Source organism: Saccostrea cucullata, unplaced genomic scaffold (assembly GCF_032062105.1).
Source record: "Saccostrea cucullata isolate Sc308-1 unplaced genomic scaffold, CSIRO_AGI_Scuc_v1 ctg15544, whole genome shotgun sequence".
Classification (NCBI taxonomy): domain Eukaryota; kingdom Metazoa; phylum Mollusca; class Bivalvia; order Ostreida; family Ostreidae; genus Saccostrea; species Saccostrea cuccullata.
This window is the reverse complement of record NW_026918202.1, coordinates 1-14,001: the sequence shown is the minus strand read 5'-3', so window position 1 is coordinate 14,001 and position 14,001 is coordinate 1. Positions and strand designations below refer to the sequence as shown.

The 14,001-nt window shown below is 32.6% G+C and overlaps 3 protein-coding genes across 3 annotated transcripts; 1 reads left to right on the top strand and 2 right to left on the bottom strand.

The window, feature by feature from the left end:
* Positions 1–58: 58 nt before the first annotated feature.
* LOC134259144 (pre-mRNA-processing factor 39-like) lies at positions 59–9,185 on the bottom strand (the record flags this gene model as incomplete). The annotated part of the gene is made up of 6 exons (XM_062741747.1): positions 9,037–9,185; positions 1,456–1,583; positions 1,215–1,340; positions 821–936; positions 556–714; positions 59–257 (listed from the first exon to the last, which is right to left on the bottom strand). Coding segments are annotated over exons 1-6 (780 nt in total), but the record flags the coding sequence as incomplete, so codon positions are not given.
* Positions 3,085–6,126, bottom strand: LOC134259125 (uncharacterized). The gene is made up of 8 exons (XM_062741726.1): positions 6,079–6,126; positions 5,670–5,906; positions 5,327–5,533; positions 5,014–5,181; positions 4,609–4,797; positions 4,242–4,517; positions 3,880–4,059; positions 3,085–3,579 (listed from the first exon to the last, which is right to left on the bottom strand). The coding sequence occupies exons 1-8, from the start codon at positions 6,121–6,123 to the stop codon at positions 3,085–3,087; spliced, it is 1,797 nt and encodes a 598-aa protein (XP_062597710.1). The 5' UTR covers positions 6,124–6,126.
* A 12-nt stretch (positions 9,186–9,197) lies between the features above and the next one.
* Positions 9,198–11,062, top strand: LOC134259133 (transmembrane protein 179-like; the record flags this gene model as incomplete). Its single annotated transcript, XM_062741737.1, has 3 exons — positions 9,198–9,510; positions 10,512–10,649; positions 10,978–11,062. Coding segments are annotated over exons 1-3 (525 nt in total), but the record flags the coding sequence as incomplete, so codon positions are not given.
* Between the last annotated feature and the right edge of the window lie 2,939 nt (positions 11,063–14,001).

The following is a 14,001-nucleotide window of genomic DNA, read 5'->3' as shown; positions in this document are numbered from 1 at the left end:
CCTTTTTTCTGTACTTTTGAGTTTCGAATTAATTGTAAGTCTGAAGAGCACCCCTTACTTTATCTCCCTCCACTTCCATGCCTGGTGGTGCATCCTCCCCAGGTGGTCCTATCACCCCTGGAGGCCCATCATCCCCGGCAGCCTCCTCCTCTGGATTTAACTCGGACGTCCCCACCACGACCTCCTTCCTGAGCTGGAGAAAGTTGTCCAGGGTAAGGATTTCTTTTGGGTGATGGGACAAGACATGATGTTTAAAACTGAAAGTAAAAAGTCAGGAAATTATGACAAGTTTTACTGATCCAGCTAGTTCTGCAAGCATTCATTTAGCAGGTGAATATCTTTTCGTTAACATTTATGTAACAGGGGTATTATTTCTTGTTAAATGTAACTCAATTTAGAAATAAATGAGCATGATTTTTAACTTGTATGATATTCAGCAGTTTCCTGTGACATGGTACTTTTAGGTACAATTCCAATATGTCATTATTATTAATCTCCTTTCTTCTCTATGCATTTTACAATATATTTCTCAAGCTTAAACGTTTGTTTAGCTACTTTTCAAAATGATGACTGTAGAGCTGTGTTGGGATCTGTAAGACTCTGTCATAGAGGGCTGTTTTACTGATCAGGTTTTCCTCCCAGGATATGTACGTGTCCCAGAGTTTGTCTGATCGGAAATCCTTACCACATGCTGCTACAGCTTTCTCATAGATTCTAAAAATAAAATCACAGCAAATGACATCAATGTCAAATAGATGCTTCTTTTTCGGCTTTAATGATATCCTTTTATTCCTTCATCTAATATTAGTTAATAACACACCCTCTAATTCCTTCCTCTCCATTCTCTAGTTTCCCATACTCTTCTGTGTAGAAGTTTATGTAATGTAACCAAAGTTCTACGCTCAAGGAAATTGCTTGTGTACCTCTCTCAAATACCTGAAAAGTAAAACAGGGGACTTACAAATATCAGATATTTTTGTAAAAGTTAGTTTGAAAGAACAATTTTATTCAATATTGATGCCATAACAAAATGTACTGTTTATCTATCACAGATGCATTATATTTAGAAGCAGGAAGTTTCTCATTCAATCTTAAATACGTCGATGTGCCTAATAATGCATTTCAAATATTGTCTCCCTTTGCAAATGTTGTTTTGTTTCCACATAATGATATCATATAACAATACATTTTTTACGTTTCTTTAGAAATATTACCTCCATTGCCTTCTCTGGTCCTGATTGTTTTTTTTCCATATCAGCATATTTTTTCCAGTAGCCATAACAGTATGGGTAATGCTCAAAGAATGCATCATATGCTTTTCTGGCTTGATCCAGTTTTTTCTACCGGAGTCAAATGAGATAAACATGATATACACTAGAGAGAGTAGTAAATTTTACTCTAGAAGTTACATACCATAGATAGTTTTAATATTTAATAACTTTGTTTTCGTCTTACCTCTTGTTCCACATACTGGAGGAGGTAAGTCCAGCCTGTGAAATCCCCTGGGTTGTCCCTCACAGCTTTCCAGTACTTGTCTAACTCGGAGTTCACTTCCTCACCCTCCACCTCATTACTCTCTACTTCTGAATATTAAAATCCAACAATTTTATTACACAATTGGAACTCATAATCTGAATGACATGAAAGCAATCAATTTTTTTATTTACTTCAGTATAAACCTCATATGTTTTCTACTATTGAATGCATTAATGTTCTTAGTTCATGTAAAAAGAATATGATCTAAAGGTTTGTCATTGTGTGCTTACGAGTTTGTCATTTAGTTTATTTTAGAGCCTTTTCTTCCGACTGTCCTCCTGAACCCTACCCATGTTAGGCATTTTTTTTTCAAGAGTGACACTTATCTATCATTCCTTCTCAGTGAATACAATATAAAATGTTTACAGTTCTTTTACTATGAAGAATTATTGGTCAAACAAATGAGGAAATATGACATTGTGCAACATCACATATAAAATTTTTCTGTACACATTGTTTCCTCCTCACATGTGTATGCAAATCTCTCCCTTACAGTCCAAACGAATTCTGGACTTTTCGGCACCGCGATGTTTCGGCACCGCGACGATTCGGCACCTGCGACGATGTTTCGGCACCGCGACGTTTCGGCACCCCGACGTTTCGGCACCTATCTAAATATTGACTTATATTGTGAGAAAAATTACTTTAACAGCATATAACTTGTGGTTGTATATTACTTTTAGGGAATAGGTCTGTTTGAAATCATCTTTCTGATTAATAGTATAAGTAACTCTTGGAAATCGAGCTGAAAGATAGGATTTTGCAACCAAGTTAGAATGGGTATGTATTACAGGAAAATGGAATAATTTCACGTTTTTTAAACACTGAATGGTTAAATAAACATTTTATTTTCATTCTGGTAATTATTTTATGATAGTTATATTCATAAATATTTATTGAAGCCTCGATCAAGTTATCTACATACATGTACATCACAAGCACTTGTTTTGTTTTTAATTTTTAACCCATCTAGTGTTACACAAAGGTATTATTACTACATATCCTACCATGGGTTATTACATTAATTACAGGGATATTAAATTAGTATTACTTGTGTTTTACAGCTGTTAAAAAAAATGCTCCCCAATTTTTTTTTTTATTTTACTATTCATAACCGTAAATTGACTTGTATTAACTTTTTTTCCGTAAATATAGTCAGAAGTAAGTTTAAGGGGACTGGCAATTTTTTCTATTCAGATATTTATTTCATGCAGAACAAGGATAGATTATTTATTTTCCCTTCCATTAAAAAAATATTATTATTTCATAAGAAGTAAAGAAAACACAAACAATTGATTTGTGTGTCATATTTAAAACAAATTGATTTAATGCAGATCATCACAAAAAAAGAAACAAATGTATCTGTTTTTTTCTTAACTTCATACTCTCGTCACATTTATAAACATTTACATATAATTATTATGCATATTTAAATTAATAACACTATTACATGTACATTGTATTTGACCTGGCGCTCTATCATACAGATGGTATATAAATATATATATATACAAATATAGATTGATATCAGAATTAAAGGATCATAGTCTAATCACTGGGTCCATACACATTGGCGCAACGCCGCAAAAGCTGACTGCTAGTCATTTCCCCCTCCGGATATTGCTTCCATGCAGCAAACAGCTTTCCGTTTATATTTGTTGTCCTTTTCTTATGGATGAGCACCATCTTCCCTTCCGAGATCAACTTAGCTTGGAGGGGGATCTGTTTTGCCTCTTTGTGTAATCCCACCAGCAACAAGTAGAAGGGAACAGGACATTTTTGACCAACTCTGCTGTTGTGCCATCCCTCTACATTATTGTTGGTGCGAATGGCGAGCATGAACACACTCCAGTTCCGAACAGGGAAGGTGGGGTTATTCAGCCACTGGCGCCACACGTATTCCATGAGGGAATCGAGCAAGTCCGTCTGTACATGCCGATCTAAATGGTGGAATGTCTCGACTTTGTGCTCTGGTGGCAAGAAAGGGAGGGCGAGCACTTGACGAATAAACTCGTGCACCTCTCCTCTTGTGTTGTAAGCCCTCTATAAAGAAATATTTATTTATTTAATACACATACTGTGCAACATATTCTGTCATTTATAAGCATTTGAAAACATAAAAACTCTTATTATGTCATAATTAAAGAATATTATTAAGAAATGGATATTTTGTGTAAACTGTTTTTCTGCTGTTACAATCACAGGGGACAAAAAGATTATACATATAGTGATTACGTAAAATTAAATACAATGTGTTAATTACAGGCCCTTATGGTTACAATATAATAAAGAAATGCCGTGAGTCTATCCATTAAAGATTTTGTTTAAAATACATGTGTGTACCTGCAAACCCAGTTCTTGGGCCTTTCTGTACACGGCCTGGGTCCAATGAAACACACAGCCTTGTATAACATATCCAGGAAATCTCTCCTGCACTGCCCTCCAAATGGCTGCCTCAAAATCAACAACAAAGCCATGGAGACTGATGTTGTCTGGCAGGAGATGATCAATTGTCCTGAGAACCTGCAAAATTGCAAGAACCTTTAATATGGTATGCAGCATTTAAATTATTACAAGGTGGTTTCATAGTAATTTAATTTGTTGCTATATACTCATATCGTTTTTTTAAATTTAATGTCAATTTTTTTTAATTCATTACTTTAATAGTAACATTATTCTTAATTACTTTTGTTTGATAAATTTACTTCATAATAATCAGCCTTTCTTTTGCTAGACATGAAGCAAAATGCCAGAGGGATTTGCTTCATGTTAGCACCACTGCGGATAAAGGAGTGGATGGTGAAGAGTTGATACCAAGGTTTGTTGACAACCCGGAATGTGGCGTCCAGATACCAGGTTTTGGCCTTAGCCAGGAGCTGCAGCTGGTAGTCCGTATACATCAGCAGATGTCGACGGCCAGAAACATAGACATCAACATGTCTGAAGTCTGGCATCTGATGCTCCAGGAAGCCCATGTCAAGCTAGAAAATTTACAAAACATGTCAGTTTCTATAAAATACAGAAATGTATAATTTAATCTTAAATTAAACGTTTTGTAATTGTTGAAATTACCTCAAAATCTAAATCCTTCGGATCTTGAGGCCGCAGGTTCTGTCTAACCCTGTTGACAATCCTTGTCATGTTGGCAGGCTTTGGACGACTGGCAGGGGGAGCATCAACATCTGAAGCGGCATTCATGACATTTTCTACAATGCGGGGTGCAGACTCTGTAAATATGTTATCCACCGCCTTTTTCTTCACCTATAGTATAAAAGGTTAATACATATAATAAGAAAAGATATAATGAATTAAAATGCTACTATTGAATAATTTGGTGACTGTTTTACAATGTGCAAAAAGCACAAACTATTCCATGGTGTTTATAAAAAGTACTTACAAATATTTTAATAATCTTAATTAATTATATTTTACTATACATATGTATTATTGACTATCATAATAAGAAGAAAAAGCTACCTCAGCTTTCATTTTGATGGCTAAATGGACTCCTGGCTCTGCAGGGTGAACGTGATTTTTAAGGCCTTCTTGGAAGGTGTCGCCTTTTTGAATCACTGTGGCTGGACAGTGCTGCTCCTTCCCACGTTTGCTGCATCTCCAGTAGATAGAGCCATCTCCTCTCTGCTTCTGATAAAAGTTTAAAATTAAATTTTAAGAGTATGTAGAAACAATGTTTTCATTATTTTTTGCGTAAATTAAAACTTTTTACATTGTTTACTGCATAAATTTTTATTTTACAAAAATGTTTCCTCTTTTGTATAATTTTTTTTACCTTAATAGTATACTGGAATCCACGGTTGTCTACCAGTTTCCTCTTGCCCCGTTTGGTTCCTGCGTCTACCACTGCATACTCAGCAACCACAGCCTCATCCTCCTCTGGAATGTCACCAATGATTTCTTCTCTAATGGAATCCTCGTTTACAGGAGCAGGAACAGCAAAAGATGTGTCCGCTACAAAGGACTGGTCCTCTTGCTGATTCTAAATAATAGTTAATAAAATTGAATATTCATACATGTATATAACTATTTCAGTGTAACTGTTTCATATTCATAATTATAATTTAAAATTTAATGTTTATCATTTATAATACTGATACTATAAAATGAAATTATACCACAGGTCTGTCTTCTGGATCCACCACAGGTCTGTCTTCTGGATCCACCACAGGTCTGTCTTCTGGATCAATCACAGGTCTGTCTTCTGGATCCACCACAGGTCTGTCTTCTGGATCAATCACAGGTCTGTCTTCTGGATCAATCAAGGAACCCAAGGAAATGTGAAATGTGGCATCTGCTGGGGCTGTTGATGTGTTGTCCTCATTTGGTTCCTCCTCTCTTTCATCCTCCGTGTGCTAAAATTATTAATTATTTTTCTACCTAACTCTTGTACACCAACTATTCAAGTTTCTTTGACATAGGAAACAGAAAAGGCTTTAAAATGAATAATTAAACTGTAATATATAGTACAATTGGAATGTTGGAAGCTAACGTTTACATTCTTAATCACGTTAATATTGAATGTACCTGTTCCGAAATGTTCTCTCGATCCACCAAGGAAGTCAGGGACATTTGGAAAGTGGCATCTGGAACATCTGATGTGTTGTTGACATCATCTTCGTCATCTTGTGATGGAACCTCTGAGTTGTTGGTACAACCTTCGCAAGTCCAATCAAAATCTTCCTGGTCGTGCACTAATCTTCTGTACTCAGCTCTGGTTATGCCTGAAAATGTTGAATTATACCTTGATTAGATTTTAGGATTTACAAGATTTTGAATTTTAAATTGATAATCCCAGCAGCATATAATCTAGATTTAATACTTTAAATTCTTACCAGTATTGCAAGTTCGATGCTGCCAATGTTGACATCTGTCGCACTGAAGCGCCTCCTGTCTTGGTCGAACAAAGGTATTGCAGCTGATGCAGTTGTCTGGAAAAGCAAAAAATTGATAAAGAGAACATCACAAATCCATATATTTTTGTAAAAACTTAAAGTTTCAATATTAACATAATGTAATGTTGAGAAACTTTTTTCACTGCATATATTAATGTCACTTCAATTTACTTTCAAGATGGAATACTTAGTCTAGTAGCTCCAAAAAGGTTGAGATATATGTTTTGAAAAGTAATAAAAAAAAAAAAAAATCCCATATATAAAGAAACCGTAACTATAATTTGTTTTAAATTTTTGGGCACAATGTGAAAATCAGCACGGAACTTAACTCATATCATTTATTATAAAAAAAAAAATTAAAAAACTAATAACTTCGTCAAGGAAATATGGGAAAGATTTAGCATTAAATATTGTATATATATGACTTATTTTGGTACACAATGAACGTACCAAATTTTATAAAATATTTTAGAAATTGTAACCTTGACAAGTTCAAAATTCTGCCTTTCTTTATGCATTAATCAATCTATTCAGCTTTTAATTATCACTTAACACATCACTGCCAAACTGGAAATTATTGAGATGATAACTTACACTGTATGTGCAATAAATTCTAACAGCAGCAGACTTCACAGAAATCTACATGAGGTCGTATAATTAAGCAGTAAAACTTAATAATTATAGGGATGCAGCAGACCTGATAAATGACCCCTATATTCATTTCTTATTTGGAAATTAATTATTTGAGGAAAAAAATACACATGGCATTATATTGATGCAGACGTAAATAAAATATTACTGTTATCAATGATAAATTGCAAATGTCATTCATTTCTATGGAAGTATAAGATTTGAGTTGTGCTTAAAAATTACGGTACTATATCACTCATCGCATGCATGTACAATCATATCTTATTTTTGTTATGTACACTGTCTAACCGTAATTAAATATTTCTATCAAGAAAAAATATCATTGCTATGCAATATCTTTTTTTCCTTCGTATTTTAGACAAACTAGCATTCACTGAAAATTTATATATCTTATTTAAAAATACACGTAATACCTTTAAGCATGATAATATACTAGTATAATTAAACTATTTTTAATTATACGATATATATTTTTATATTTTCAGTTCAAAATAATCAAGCGTTTTATTATTTTTTTTATCAGTCATTTTCAACGCAAAATACAATCAAGTTTAAAACTACGCATTATTATATTACAATATACATGTATATATTTGTACATACCTGTCATTTCTGGTTTTCTTCTGGTGATGTTTGGAAACAAGTGATACATTGAAATCATGTGGAATCCTTCATATAGGCCCCTCATTTTCTGACACCTTGCGTTATATCTTGTGTATTGGGAAAAGTGACACACTGTCACTTATTGAATTTGCTGGAATTTTTCTTTACCCTCCTCAACCGTCATCATGAATCTGACACATTACGGTATTATACCCTGTGTGCTAGGGATACCTTTACTGTTCTACCCTCATTGAAAATATATTCCGTTGACAATTTTATAATATAACTTTGACATTTAAAAATTGGTTATTTAGCTGAAAAGACCAGACATGACTTGTATACACGCACATACATTAGTTGAACATAAATTATTAATTCAGTTTTGCTATATTTAATAATGTTCAACGAATAATTTACCTTATCAATAAATTATCAATTCAGTTTTTACTATATTTAATGTTCCACCAATAATTCACCTTATAATAAAAATGTCCCAAAAATTATGTACAAATAATAACAAAAACAGACTTAGAAATAAAATAAATACGATTTATTTCCAAAAAAATATGTACAAATAATAACAAATACAGACTTAGAAATAAAATAGATACAATTTATTTCCCAAAAAAATATGCACAAATATTAACAAATACAGACTTAGACATAAAACAAATACGATTTATTTTCTTCTTCCCAAAAAATTGAGGTGCCGAAACGTCATATAAAAGTGCCGAACCGTCGCGGTGCCGAAACATCGGGGTGCCGAAACGTCTTCGCGATGAAGTGCCGAACCGTCGCGGTGCCGAAACATCGTGCACCCGTCCAAACAATGGGGACAATGACTGTTTCTTTACTTGTGAATACAAGTTTCCATATGAATGGTTATAAAATAACTGTCCAGTATCTCCTAAAATTTTCCTGTTTTCTTTCTTATAACATTAACAGAATTTAATGTAAAGATTGCTGATTTTTTGTGACTCCTTGTGTCTATTTCGTTCTATAGCAAGACCTCGCGGTAGTTCGACTGTACTTAACTTTAATATGCAGATCGTAGTCTACAATGAATGAATGCATTATGTATTCCTGATAAACTTAAAGATGCTGTGAAATCAGTTTCATTTAAGAAATAAAACTCTACACTTATAACTTTAAAAAAGAAAACAAAAACAATCATTTTGGTGTAAACATAATCCCAAACAAATAATTTTACCGAGATATCGAAAGTAGAAACATAGAATAAACACGATGATTTTCATTTAAATATGTTGCACATACTAATTGATCCTTCCAATAATAACTTTATCTAAAAATGCGCTTTTAAAAATGCTCCTCTTACCCTGATGCCCCTCGATTTCATTCTTTACTTCGTCTCCAGTCAGAATCGACATTTTTTCCCTGTTTAACCGGAAGTCAATTTTTGGAACTCTTCAGCATATGAGATTTTTGGTTCGGGATGTGAAAGTAGCAACAGATAGCAAGTGAGATACACTGAGACAGTGACTTCAAATATGGGGATGGGGAATGTACTTCTCCTATCACAAGTTATTGCGTTTTTAGTGTCATTTCTTGGTTCTTTTTTTATTTTTATTCCGGTGTCAATAAACTTGCAGGAATTTGATGGAAATTGTTTACTTGGAGCAAAGGGGACTTGGAACTACAGTTCAGATGTAAAGAGTGTGATTCTTATGAACATCGAATGGGGTCTCTACAGTGACTGTGGATTTTCTGTATTCGTTGGCGTTATTATTATGATAATCTCAGTGTTTTACATCATATGGCAATCAGTTTATTTGTTCAAAAACACTGACAGGTAATGTACGTTTTTAAGAGGCGGATCTAATTTCTACTATTAAATAATAACTACACATTTCATTTACAGACATCAGAATAGATTATATATAATAAATAGCATCAGAGAGGATAAAAAAACTTCACTTATAAAATCTTGGCAAAATTTGTCGCTTTTCTGTTTGTTTGTTTTTTAAACCTTTTTGCTTAAACAGTTTATTTTTAGATCAAGGTCTTGTGACATTTTGGTGATATGTACACATGTCTGGCACTGACATTTCAATAACTAGAGTAAAACTTTGCATTAATATAGATCAATATGTTATATAAAGGGAGGACACAATTCATTGGGTTATCATAAAATTAGTGATTTCACAGTAGCTAGTTTAAATATTGCTGCTTTTGAAACTTTTGTGCTAAAAATGTAATAGTACATGTATATCTATTGAGTAACTGTATATCACAGTAATTATCACCAGGAATGCAGTGAGGCATGAATAAATATGGCTGTTTATAATACGCTGAATTATTAATCAGTAAACCAGGATAAGGCTTTATTATTTATTTCAGGAAGTAACTTTATGGTCATAAATCCACTTACATAGGTGTAAAGGTACAAAGCCCAAAAACTATCAACTTTGAGCAATTGCTCTGAAGGAATACATCTTGGGAGCCATTTTTTTTCATACATTGTGTTCTGAAAAGTTAAGATTTCATTTGAAGTTCAAAACCATCACTGCACCAAAGTGCAATTTCATTTTATGTGCTGAAAGAATTCCTCATTAAGAAATAAAGGAGTAATTAATTAAGTTGGTGATTTTAAGCTATAGATATGGCCAAATGCAGTTATTATCCTGAATTTTTTTGGTTAACGAGTTTTCTTAATACATGCAGACCTGTATGGAATTTTTGATGATCACCTATAAAATTGTATTCATTATTGATTAGGGAAATTGAGGATATTTTACACTTGAGTTGTAGTTTGTACATGCATTGTAAACTGACCATTATTTACTATTGCAGTTCCTGGTTGGATGCCTTTGTGACCTGTATTGTGTGTATCACTGTGTGCCTGCTGCTGTTTATCTGTGCCCTGGTTCTCAGTGTGGGCTACAATACATGGTGCCACACCTTAACAGGAAGAAAATCTCCTTATCTAAAGTCAGTAGCCATGTGGAACAAAAAATTATGTTTAAATTGGCCATAATCTTTTATTCAGTATGCTTTGCATTAAAATTGTGAATGTTGTAAATACTATATTCTGCAAGTTAAAACTCTTTTTGTTATTACAGTTTAATATTTCATGTATTATATTATATTGTTAATATCATATAAAGTTTGCTGCTTTACCATTTTTCATAATTTATTGCCAGATACACATGCACATATTGGTGCCAATAATATTAATATCACCCAAAAATGAGCTGTAAACATACTAAATTGAAATGCTGTAAACATTCATAAAAAAAACTTATTTTCTTTCACACAGATGTGAAGATACAGAGATGAATGTATTTATCACCGATTCAAACATTTACACAAAGAATATGTTTGCAGAATTCAACATGGCACAGGTAAGTACACAAAGTACATTTAGATTGTGATGGTCAAGAAAATCAAGAGAATTTGTAAGATCAATGCATTTATCACCCATTCTCAATATAAGGGCTCAAATAATGTCGCCTCATTTTCATTTGAAAGAAATATCACTGATGTAATTTCTAAATCAACATTATAAATAGTCATATAACAATGAATAAGAATTCGTATAATTATCGATCTGAAAGGGTATTTAAGGAGTTCCAAATTCAAATATAGTAGCCTATTTGAAATGTACGTTACTGTCGCCGAGGCAAATATTATTCTGAATCCCCTCTGTGTAGCATATAGTTTTGATTCTTAAGTAAAAATTTTCTGATAAGTTAAACCTTGTATCATATATATTTCTTTTCATAACAATAAATACATTTTCTTTGTGATAATAAATAATTTTTATTGTGCAATGTCCCTGTCGCTTAATTCTATTTCAACCACATTACAAGCAAACACAAAGATTATACACCTGATAGTTTTGTTCTCCTTTATTTATTGATGGGCTAAATTTGAAATTTCAATAGATTAATTACTCCTACTTAGATAATGTAACATGAAATTGAACAATTTGAGCAACTTTTATAAATATGTTTACGGAATGAAAGACATTTTCAATCGTAGAGATAAGAAAGAAATGTACGTTACCTATATTCTTCCATTAAGAATATATATTAAGTAGAAAATATGAGACGACTCTGAATAAGCAACCCCTTGTATCCTGTAAACTGGCAAAGACGTTTTGCTTAACACAATTAAAAATTATTTTTTACATGAAAAGTGATCATTTGAAATGTACGTGACTGAAATGTACGTTACCATGAAATTTGAATTAAGTGAATCTCGCACGAATTTTCTTGTATTCTCATACTTTCACACACTCGAATGTGTACACAAAGGAAAGTTTCAAAGGTTGGAGGTCGGCTAAATCCAAAAATTAATGAAAAGAAACGTTTCTGCGGAGGAAAAAAAATATATTAAGGTCAATTATATGTAATATAATTTTGATACCTGGTATATATTTCTGAATAGGAAACCTGTATGATGCATTTCTTATGGTATGCAAGTTCAAATAGTATCAATATATTGCGTGTCTAACGTACGCTTGTGGAAGAGAATTGATTTTTATATTTGAAATGTACGTTACGTATGGTAACGTACATTTTACGTATTTCTAACTGACATTTTTTAAAATTTAGTCAATGAATTGCGTTTACACGAGCGAAACAAAATTATCGTTACAATCCATTTGACAACTGGCCACATAAATCCATCTAAATGCACCCCCAGTCCTCGTAAATGTGGTAGACTGTTACCATATGCTAGAAAATTTATTTCTAAGTGTCTTAAATTCATCTTTGGCAACCTTTTTGCAGTTTGTTTACTTTTAATATGCGACTTTTCGTCAATATTAATTTAATTGTTGTTGATAATTTAAAACAAGGTATGCATAGGCTTATAATTGGTAAAAAAAGAAACAAAAAATAGAAAAAAAAGAAACAAATAGGCCTAAACCCAGAACACAAGACGGTCACGTACATTTCAAATACTGAAAGGCACACAATACTCAGTTTTGTTTGAATCATTGCATTTTGGGTTATATTTTTCCAAATCTGCTGAAAAGCACGTATGTTTGTGTTTTGAAAAACGATGTTGCAACATACTAAATGAAATTGTTAACAAACTGTCGATGGATATATTGGAATAGATTTATGTTCAGTTTCAATGGCCAAACACGAGCATTTGTTAGATCATAGCAAAATACGTCTGACTCTTATATTTTTTTGTCTGTACCCTTGCACACAGGTAGAAGTAACTATAGGCTACGACCGGTGTCAATTTCAGCGAAACAGCACAAAAGAATGGTAATGAACTGAGGTGGAGGGGACTCTCCAATAATATGTGAAATGAACGTTACCGAATTGACGTGACATTCATGTAGTTGATGACAAATAACCTCGTTTGTGACATTATGATTTCTTATATTACTGCCTTAAAACGCTTCATTGAAATGATTTTCATGTCAATAATTGCTTTTTTTTCAAATTTTCTTATTACTAATTTACATATTATTACAAGCTTGAAATGTACGTTACCTACTCATATTCTAAGGCAATTGTGTCTTTATAGTGGTGTTTGCGACATATAACACAATGTGATTACATAGAGAATCTTTTTTTTGATAAACTGAAACAAAACGATGAATTTTTAGATGAATTTTTAGCTTTTTATTAAACAGAAATATATCTTGAAATGTACGTTACATTTACGTAGTTTTCTAAATCGGCATGGATATATGTTAAAAAAGACAGTAACTACAAAACAGAATTTTACTACATGTACATGTTAGGTTCCAGTATCTATAGAAAATGACAAGATTCCAAACTCATCGCTACAACAAAACAGAGAGAAGAATTTAAAGCATATATTCAAAAAATGTGTTTATACATCTGGATCAGAAAGTAACCATTGTTTTTTTGAAAGGAAAAATCAAACGCACGTTCGTATGCCGAGAAAATATGTTGCTGACAGAGTTTTTTTTTTTTTTTTTTTTTTTTTTTTTTTTAATTTATTTATTCACACAACATACAGCATTATATACATATTTCAAAAGAAACAGAATGATGTGTTTTTTATTTTAAGAAAGACAGAAACAATAGAGAGAAAGATAGAGGGGAGAGCAGAGAGAGAGAGAGAGAGAGAGAGAAGAGAAAGAGAGTGTGTAAAGATTCAAGTTAAGAGAATAGCAGATTCCATCTGTTCCACTGGGTATCAAACTTTTCCTTTTTACCATTCTTATAAGAGATAATTTTCTGTGTTTCATAATGAAATTTCATTTGTGATATTGCATTTTGTAAATTAATATGTTTCTTTGTGCACCTGGCAGTATAAATATAGTATTTAAGCCAAAGTAGAATAACAT

Coding starts and splice junctions, on each gene's coding strand:
- LOC134259125 (XM_062741726.1), bottom strand. CDS start 6,123: ATGTCCCTGACTTCCTTGGTGGATCGAGAGAACATTTCGGAACAG. Junction 5,907..6,078: donor GAGAGAACATTTCGGAACAG/GTACATTCAATA, acceptor TAATAATTTTAG/CACACGGAGGATGAAAGAGA. Junction 5,534..5,669: donor ATCCAGAAGACAGACCTGTG/GTATAATTTCAT, acceptor ACTATTATTTAG/AATCAGCAAGAGGACCAGTC.